General features: G+C 44.7%; 1 protein-coding gene across 1 annotated transcript; it reads right to left on the bottom strand.

The window, feature by feature from the left end:
* Positions 1-4,003: 4,003 nt before the first annotated feature.
* Positions 4,004-4,721, bottom strand: LOC131383951 (histone H2A-like 3). Its single transcript, XM_058441846.1, has one exon. The coding sequence runs from the start codon at positions 4,703-4,705 to the stop codon at positions 4,067-4,069; it is 639 nt and encodes a 212-aa protein (XP_058297829.1). The 5' UTR covers positions 4,706-4,721; the 3' UTR covers positions 4,004-4,066.
* Between the last annotated feature and the right edge of the window lie 5,423 nt (positions 4,722-10,144).

The following is a 10,144-nucleotide window of genomic DNA, read 5'->3' as shown; positions in this document are numbered from 1 at the left end:
CTTCCCCACATCCTTGATACCCCCTCTCTCCATGTGCCACCAGTTATGTCTTACTTAAACTGGCTAAATTCTCCACCTATAAACCTTTTGCCTCCACCTATAAACCTTTTTCCTAGACTGTGGGTACTTTCCACTAATGCAATTGCTTCAGAGTCCTTTTCTAGGCTGGATGCCCCTTCCAACAATAAACCTTCTTCCAGAAATTCCTCTAGACTTGCTGTGCCCTCCAATAATGTGCAGTCTCTGCCAAGACCTTTTCCACCATAGATTCTCTCTCCACCGACATATCATCTGATAATTTCTCTCCTAGGCATGCTGCAACCTCAACCTATAGCATCAAATGCACAACTCTCTTCTAAGTTTATACACTTCCTGCTGAGGTGTTTTTTGTTTGTTTTGTTTTGTGGGTTTTTTTTTTTTTATTTTTACGAAGCTGGATGTTTTCTCCACCCATGCATCTCTTCTAATGTTCTTCTTTGGGCTGGGTGCTCACTTGACCCATGGATTTCTCATCAAGGCCTCCCATAGACTGACTCCTTCCTCCAAATGTGCAACTCCTGCTGAATTTTCCCCTAAGCTATATAATATTTCTATTCACACATTTCTTGCAATATCTTTCCCAAGGCTGGAGGATTCCTCAAACCATGCACTTCCTGCTATGTCCCTCTTAGACTAGCTGCAACCTCCAACCATGAACTAATTACCAATACCTCCTTTAGGCTAGCTGTGCCATTTACCTATGGGCTTCCCAACGAGTTTACACCTAGTCTGGATGTTTCCTCTACCCACACATCTACTGTTGAGTTCTGCCCATCTCAAGTGCATAAAACTCTAGTCAACTTTTAAATTTTATATTCCCAAATTAAATTATCTATGAAAAATGATATAAAGAATAAAACTTTCACAGTATCTTTGGCATCTATAACTCTCTTTGTGGTTTTCCATGGAATTCCTGGAATGTCACACAAAGATTTGTTCTTTCACTTTATGGATAGCACGGTGTTAAAATAATTAGGTTTGTTTATTGTTATTTTGATGAGCTGTTAAATTAAAACCTGTCATCTTCAGATAATTTTTTCAGTTTACTCTGATGCTTCCCAAAGGCTCTGCCACCAGATAAAAACCAGAGTTCTTGTCTTTGATGACAAAAGACAATTTCACAGCTTTGAGGAAAAAGGCAGTACCCTCAGTACTAGCACTTCGAAGAACAGTCTCTTTGATACAGACTTCAGCTAATAGAAACTTCTGATGACACATAATCACCTTTAAGACCCTGACAGTGAACAGAGGCAGTTCTCAAAAACACCTCAGTTGAGAAGCAGTGTCATACAATCAGTCTTTTTAATCCTAGCTTATCCAGCCTTCAGCAAATAAAACAGAAATGAAGGTAATTGAGAATAAGTTATTTAGATGCTTTGCTGGATATCCAATAGACCCTAACATCTTAGTATTGAAGACTAGTTTCTGTTTTCTAGAAGAAAACATTAATTTTTTTCTCAAGGCCCATTCTCAGGATAGAGTAGAGGAAAGAGCAAAACAATAGGTAAGGAAGGCTGGGCTCTTGCCCCCCCTATGCTATACATACTGGTCATGTGACTTTGAGTGAGCTAATTAACATCTTTGAACCTTGGTGGCCACATCTGTAAAAATGGATACTAGTAATATCTATGTAGGATTAGCAAACCTGTTGTCCAGATTAGGCATGTGGGCTGGCAGTATGTAATCTGTGCATTCGGGAAATAGTGTATTTGATATTTTCTTTTACTTGAATCCTATTTTGGGGCTCCAAAGACCTTTTGTAAAGAATCTTGCCATCTCCCTCAGAACACATGTGCAATAGCTGTCACATACAAGGACCAGGAGACCTGGGCCTTCAAAATGCTTCTGTTGCAAAGGATGTTCTCTTTGGGAGGCCAGTCTGGTAACCAGGCCTTGTGTTCATGCCACGACCAAGCTACCATTAACCTCCAAGTCCCCTGCCCCCAGGCTCACCTCTGGTGCTCATCTTTCCTCACACATGATGTTTCCTGCAGTCTTGACACAAGTTTGACCCCGGCCTGCCCTGACACTGCTTGTGATCACTGGACAAGTTGGAAGCCACAGTCACTCCAGCCTCTGTCCTTGCCCACTCGGGAGTTAGTTTTCCCAATCCCAGTAGGGCACTGGCCACCAATGCTGTCCTGTCCACAGGGCACAGGCCAGAGGGACTACTTCCTCACCTTTCCCTCCTGACTGTTAGAAATGCACAAAAGGCCTAAACATGGGTGAGCTCATGCCTTCCCAATGGCAGTGATTCTCTCTTCCTCCCTGTCTCCCGTGAGTGTAGGATACCTTGCACATGTGGAAGGGGGATCTGGCAGGGTGCCGCATTAGCCTGATGCTATGCTGGCTGTGGCCCCTGTGTTTCCTGTGAAACCCACAAGCACTGCTGAACACAATTCTTAAAGGGATGGTGGCCACTCCTGCTGTCTCTCCCATGCCCCTTGACTCTGGAGAGAGCTTGAAACAGGGGCTCATCCAAGGTCAACCTTCAAACTCCACCTCAGACCTGAAACAGAGTCTGAAGGAGCCCAGAAGCCCGGGTCCTTATAGGGTCACAGTGACCGTTAGTGTTGACGACTGCATAAACTGTAAAAGAAGTTCCAGTTACTAGAGTGACCAGATTCCTCTCATGGGCATTTCTAGGCTGAGGCCTGATCACGGCCCAGTGGACACCAATGACATCACAAAGTAGAAGTTGTGACTAAGGCAACTGATGACCAGTGAGGGGCTGGAGCACAGGGGTATAGTGGGCCACAGTAAGCACTGGCACCTTGAGAGCCTCAGGCCGGCAGAAAAAGCTGTGACAATCGGGGCAAAACCCAGCAAACATCATGGCTGGAAACAAACACAGTCGCAGCTCCTGTAAGCCTAGAAGACAGCGCCTTTCCCATTCCAGAAGAACCTGACTTCACAGAAGGACTAACCCGCCACGGGCCACCTACCTACTATGGCTTCTCCTGCCTTGAATGAAGTCCTCGGATGTGCATTCCAGTGAAGTATCCAGGACATTATGTCTAGTTCTACAATAAGCCACAGCCATAAGCAACATCAGCAGCTTTTAAACACCAGACAGCTACTTAGCCAATATGTCAAGAGCTGAGGAAAATGATCAGCTCGCTGCCATTACTCATCCTAGAGGCACTCACTTCTGACTGGAGGACACTGGACTAGCAGAAACACATACCCTGAAAACAAAGATGTTTCACTTTGGCAAGGGGAGGGGGCGCTGCTGTCACCATGATGTGATCAGCTGAAGGAGACTCCCTGCCTGCAGATGCTGGAGAGACGCCTGCTTGCTGCTCAAATGCACAGAGGAGAAAGTGACGATCTGGGCTAAGGCTGGGAATGCTCTACAGCTCTCCATAAGGAATCACCCAGTGGCAGGGTGGGCATCCTCACAATGAGTTGCCTGGGAATATGAGGGTCAGCGGAAATCATGTGGCAAGAAGGGCTTCTGGGATTCAGACAAGCATGTCCCCAAATGGCCCTAAGGACAACCCCAACACAATCTCCATGTAAAGCCCCTGTCCCATGAAGTTCATGCCAGCCAGTGTGCCCTCCTTCCACCCACCTCTGTGGCCACCGCCCTCTGATTTCAGACCTTTGCTATCCTGAATAAAGCCTCCCGCACCTCAGTCAGAGTCTGCAGCTCCACCCCAGGCCCCAGCATCAGGCTGGGAATTCAACAAGCCTCAGAGTCCCCCAGCCAACTCCCTGGCCTCACAAGGCCATCCTGTTCGGAGACAATGAGGAAGTCTCAGTGTCTACCCAAGCCAGTTCCTCCCCACAGGGCCGGTGCCCTCACCGTCACCATTGGAAACTGCCCTCTCTAAATCACTGATTCAAACACTCCCCACACAGGCCACCCCTTCCCCCCCTTCAGCTCTCTAGGGATAGCTTCTCCTAAATGTCTCACAGACACCTCCAACCCAAAGTGACAGAAACTGAGAGGAGTCAGGAGCACTGTCATGCATTTACACAGTTTAATAGCTTGGGCAGATGGAAGCAACCTGCGGTCTTTCATCTATGGGAATTTTGGCATCTGGAGGAGGTTGCTGATGAAGTCCCGCACGGCTCTGAAACCCAGGAATCCTCCCTTCTTCTTCTCCTCCTCCTTCTCCTCCTCCTTTTTCTCCTCTTCCTCCTTCTCCATTCTCTCGTCCTCCTCCTCCTCCTCAGATTGTGGCATTTCTTCTTCCTGAGAGTCGAGGTCATCTTCCTCCTCCTCCATTCTCTCATCCTCCTCCTCCTCTTCAGGTTGGGGCATTTCTTCTTCCTGAGAGTGAATGTCGTCTTCCTCCTCCTCCTCTTCCTCAGGTTGCGGCATTTCTTCTTCCTGAGAGTGGGTGTCATCTTCCTCCTCCAAGATCCATCTGAGCCCTTGATTCTTTGATAGTCCTCTCTTCAGGTCTTCTGGGGTGATCCACACCCTGTGGCTGTTCTGGGCCTCCTTGCCCGCTTGTTCCAGGATGTTGGCTGTCGGGTACTGGAGAACGGCAGCCAGGAAGTCAGATGTGGTTGAGCTTAGGTGCTGGGCATGCTGACCTTCTTGCAGGCAGCGTACCATGTGGCTAACATGAAACTGCAGCTCTACTCTTCTGGAACGGGAAAGGCGCTGTCTTCTAGGCTTACAGGAGCTGCGACTGTGTTTGTTTCCAGCCATGATGTTTGCTGGGTTTTGCCCCTGGCCCGAGGCTCTCAAGGTGCCAGTGCTTACTGTGGCCCACTATACCCCTGTGCTCCAGCCCCTCACTGGTCATCAGTTGCCTTAGTCACAACTTCTACTTTGTGATGTCATTGGTGTCCACATAATGTCCTGGATACTTCACTGGAATTGGTGTCCACTGATCAGGCCTCAGCCTAGAAATGCCCATGAGAGGAATCTGGTCACTCTAGTAACTGGAACTTCTTTTTAAGGGAATCCTAACTATCTACTTGATTTTAACATTCTAGCAAAAAATGTGTGTTTCAATGAAAACCTTTTCCTTGTTCATAGGATACAACTCCATGTAATCTATCTGATTCTAGTCCTGCATTGTCTATGAGCTCTTTTACATCCGTTTGTAAGTTGTAGGTCACTGAGAGACATGAACAACTTAGAGACCTCAACGGTAGGTTCAGTCTCCCCCCACCAATACACACTACAGTAACCAGTTTTGCCTCCATTGACATATTCGTCTCAGTATTCCTCATCAGTATGTATGTTTCTGTTCTTTGGATTCTCCATTATACTGGTTATAATATCTGCCAATTTCCTTATGTGATAAATACTTTAATGTGTTCACATTTGTGTGAGTGTCATGATTTTACACTCTTGATAATTATCTTTACCTGTTTTGAAGGACACACTGATATGTCCAATTGATTTACCTACTAGAACCATGTAAACTTTGATGACAGAAACGCACTACACACATGCAAGATTAAAGCCCAGCGTGTGTTGTATTGACTCTCCTATGTGAATCTAATTCACCAATAGTACTTTGTTGACTCTGTTTTTATAATTTGTGTTTTTCTCTATGCTCATTTAGTGTTTTGCTTTTGGTTCATTTTTGTTTTGTTTTGTTTTTGATTTATTTTACAGCCAATAAATTTTTCCCATTGTTGAAAACCGTGGTTGGGAATTGAGTTATTGGCTTTGTATTTACTTTACTTTTTAATTAAGTTCACATAGCATAAAATTTATCAATTTAACCATTTGAAGTGTACAATTCAGTGTCCATTACTACACTACATTCACAATTATCATCCCTATCATATTTCAGGCTGTTAAGCAGTCAGCATTATATGCATAAATCACATTTTTAAATCAATTCGTTAGTTGATGGGCATTAGGGTTGTTTCTGCCTTTTGGGTATTATAAATAATGCTGCTATAAGCATTTGTGTGCAAGTTTTTGTATGAACATGTATCTTTGATTGTCTTGTGTATATACCTAAAAGTGCATTTGCTTGGGCACGTGGTGAGAATTTGTTTTATGATCTGACCATTTGGATATTTTCTAAATAGATTGATAGTTTGTAGAGATCTGTTCTTTCTTGAGTGAGAGAAAACAGAATCTGTTGTGTCAATTGTTTTCTGTCTATTTTTCTGCTCAAACCAATGAAGAATTTCATGCTCCTTGGGAAGGAAACAACTACTGGATATCTGTACCAGGGATTTTTACTGTTTCTGTGTTTACTCTTGAATCATGGCTGAAATTTGTAAAGTTGAAATGAAATGCTCTATTTCTCTATTTCTGAATGTCTACATGTCTATAATTTGGAAACGCCTTCAGTTATGATTGTGTGAGGATGTAAGGTTTTCTTACCTCCACATGGTATTAATATATTAGATTATGAATTCTTTAAAATAAAGGGTGAAACTTCCAGCTTTGCATCTCCTTCCGAACCATCCTCAAGGCTTATTGCATCTGATACTCATGCACTTCCTGCAGGGTCCTCCCTAACAATGGCTATTTTCTGCACTAAGACCCCTTCTTCTTACTCCTCCCTCAGTCTGGATGCAACTGCTTCCCATGCATGTCTTGTCAGTTTATCCTCTAGAAAAATGCTACACCACTCCTGCTGAGTTTTCTTTGAAAGGATTCTCCCTCCACTTATTCACCTCCTGCTATATTCTCTCCTAGGCTGACCGTATGCTCCAACTATGAACTACTTGCCACATGCTCCCTTGGGCCTGTATAACCACCTGCTAATGAACTTTCTATGAAGCCCTCTTCTAACCTGAATGCTTCCTCTTCTGTATCTCCTGCTAGGTCCTTTTCAAGGATTGATTCTCCTTTCTACTATGCACTTACTGATGGGCTGACCCCTAGGCTAGGTCCACCCTACATCATGCAACACCAGCCATGCATCCCAAACCATGCTCATCCTCCCATGCTCCCTCCAACAATACATCTCCCACCAGATTTTACCTTACAGTGGATGCACCCTCATCTATTAATATATCTCATCCTACTTCTCCCCAAGGAGATAAAGTCTCTAAAACTCTGCATTTTGCTGTGTCCTCTGCTAGGCTGGTGACACTTTTCACCAACGAATCTCTTGCTGAGTCCTCTCTCCTAGGCGGAATGCTCCTTCCACCCATACATTGCCCACTGAGTCTTACCCTAGACTGGATGTTTTCTCCACTTATGGATTTATTGCAATGTCCTCACCTCTGTTCTGTGCTCCCTCCATTCACGTATTTTCTGCCTAGTGTTTTTCCCAGGCAGGATGAACACTCCAAAATACAGTTCCTGCTAGGCCCTTCACTAGACTGGCTACATTCCACCAATGTACTTTCTGCCAGGTCCTTCCTAAGCTGGCTGCACCCATAGAGCTCTGACTGTGTCCAACTCTAAGATAGATGCTCATTTGATCTATGTACTTCCTGGTGACTGCTTCTCAAGACTGTACATCCATAAATATCCTTTAGTGTCACTCCTAAGCTAGATGTCCCCTGCACATATGTGCCTTCTGCCCTGTACTTAAATCTGGCTGCAACCTTGACTCAGGCATTTCCTGCTAGGTCCTACCCTATAATGGCTGCTCCATTACCCGTGAGCTTATAGCCATATCTGTCCCTATACTCACTGAATACTCCATCCATGCAACTCCTGCCAAGACTACCCCTAGGATGGATGCTTCCTCCAGCCATGTACTTATTCCCATATCCTTTTTTAGGGCTACATGTTTCTTCCACCTATGTACCTCTCTTTGGCTAGTTTTACTCTCCAACCATACACCACCTAAAACTTTTTCCCCCTACATTGGGTGTATTCTCCACCCTTGCACTGTCTGCTGAATCCTGTCTTATCCTTGCTGCACGCTGCATATATAAACCCACAGATTCCCCACCTTGGTTGGATGCCTCCTTTACCATGTACTTATAGCCAATTCTTCTGGCTGTCTTCTCCATGTTTGCAGATCCTTTTGATTCCACTCATAATAAGGCTGCATCCTCTACATATATAATACCTGTATGGAATTGTTCCTTCCTATATGCATGCAAGTTTTACCAATTCTACCTTAGGATGAATGCTACCTCTTCCCATGAACCCTCTGCTCCCTCCTCTGACTCACGTGCTGCTGGTTTTTTAGAAACTGGAATACTTCCCACAAACCTTTAACTTCCTGCTATGTCCACCATTAGACTGCATGCTCCCTCCACAAATGTGTCTCCTGCCTAGTCTTCCCTAGGCTTTCTGATCCCTCTGTACTTGAACCTACCGGTGATTGTCTCACTTGTACTCATGCACTTCTTGGTGGTTCTCACTGCATATTTTATGTAGGCACCTTCTGCAGGTTTTCCCCTAAGCTTACTTCCCTTTCCTATACTGCAACAGCTGCCATTTCCTCCATTAGCGTGGATTCTCTATCTACCAATGAACTGCCCACCTGATCCTGCTATTGACTGGATATTTTCTCCACCCATGCATTTTTGCAACTACCTCCTTTTTTGCTGGATGTTCCCTCTTCCCAATGTATACCAAAATGTGTCTGAAACAGGTCTCAATCAATTTAGAGGTTTATTTTTCCAAGATTGAGGACACACCCAGGAAAAAGAGACAAAAGTCACAGTAAAATCTGTGGTCCACACTTTTTCCAAAGAGGGTTTTGAGTATTTCAGTATTTAAAGGAGAAATAGGGAGCAGCAGAGAAAGAAGAATAGTCAATTATGCATTCATCTAGTGTTCTTTATATCTGCATTTTACATAATGTAAACAGAGTAGAGGAAGAAGTCAAATATGCATTTCTGTTAAGGTGGGTAGAGGGATGATTTCTGGTCTTGTCTTTGTCTCATGCGTGTGAAGATAAGCTGTTAATTCACATTGTTAGGTGAAATTAAACACAACTCTATTTTAGGTGGTAAAGATTTTGGGGCCCGCAAGGAATTTCCTTGTAAGAAATTTGTGAAAGAAGTCACCTGGGGAGATATGTGGCCTTCTCTCTTTGCCGCGATCTGTTTAGGAACTAAAGGAAGTTAGATTTTTGCATGACTCGGTTCCCAAGCTTAACTTTTCCTTTTGATATAGTGAGTTTGAGTTCCTGAGGTATTATTTTATTTTCACACCATGCACTTCCAACCATGCCAGCCCCTGGGTTGTTTGCACCCTCCACGGGTATATCATCTTCTAACACCTCCCCTAACATGGCTGTAGCCTGCATATACACACCCTGACATGTTTTTAGACTGACTGAACCCTCCACTCATAAACTTCTGGTCTTCCCTCTGGCTGGATGTTTCCTCCACCCATTATCTGACCACTCTGTCCTACCACAGACTGTATGTTCCTCTTTTGCACCTCTTGCTGAGACCTCACTTAGTCTGGAAGCTTCCTCTCACCTTGAACCTCCTGGTGGATTTTACCTTCCAACCACACACATCCTACCAGGCTTTATGATAGCTTGGCTCTACCTTTCACCCATGCACTTCCTGACATAACCTTCCCTGTGCTGGCTGAGACCTCACCCATGCACCTTCTGCTGGTACTTCCGTAAGCTGGCTGCATTTTACACCCATGTCCTTTCATATATTGGATGACCTAGCCACCATTCACTTCTTGATGATCTTCCCCGAGGCTGGCTGCATTTTGCACACAGACAGCTATGAAAATGTCCGTCCTAGGCTGGCTACTCTGTGCAATAATACCCCTCCTTCTGATTCCTACCATAGGTTTGATGCCTTTGCCACCCATGGACATTTTCCCATGTCCTCCCTTAAGCTGGCTTCAACCTCTTTTAATGAATCTTCTTGCAAATCCTCCCCTAATCTGAATGCCTCCCACCTATGCACTTACTACTGGAATCTCCTTTGGTGACTTTCCCTTTCATTCATGAAAGTCATCCTAATCCTTCCCTAGGCATGAAGCTCTTGACACCTATGCATTTTCTGCCAAGTTGTCCCCTAGGCTGCCTTCATGCCTAATCTCCTGCCATATCCTCCCAAGGCTTGCTGCACCCGTAACTCATGCACTACCAGCCATGTCCCACATATTCTGGCTGCCCCCTCAGACCATTTGCCTTCATCAGTGTTGTGGGAAGTCAGGGATCCCGAACGGAGGGACCAGCTGAAGCCATGGCAGAAGAAGATAAATTGTGAAGATTTCATGGACATT

Source organism: Hylobates moloch, unplaced genomic scaffold, assembly GCF_009828535.3.
Source record: "Hylobates moloch isolate HMO894 unplaced genomic scaffold, HMol_V3 SCAFFOLD_7, whole genome shotgun sequence".
Classification (NCBI taxonomy): Eukaryota; Metazoa; Chordata; class Mammalia; order Primates; family Hylobatidae; genus Hylobates; species Hylobates moloch.
This window is presented reverse-complemented; position numbering and strand designations above follow the sequence as displayed.

Coding starts and splice junctions, on each gene's coding strand:
- LOC131383951 (XM_058441846.1), bottom strand. CDS start 4,705: ATGGCTGGAAACAAACACAGTCGCAGCTCCTGTAAGCCTAGAAGACAG.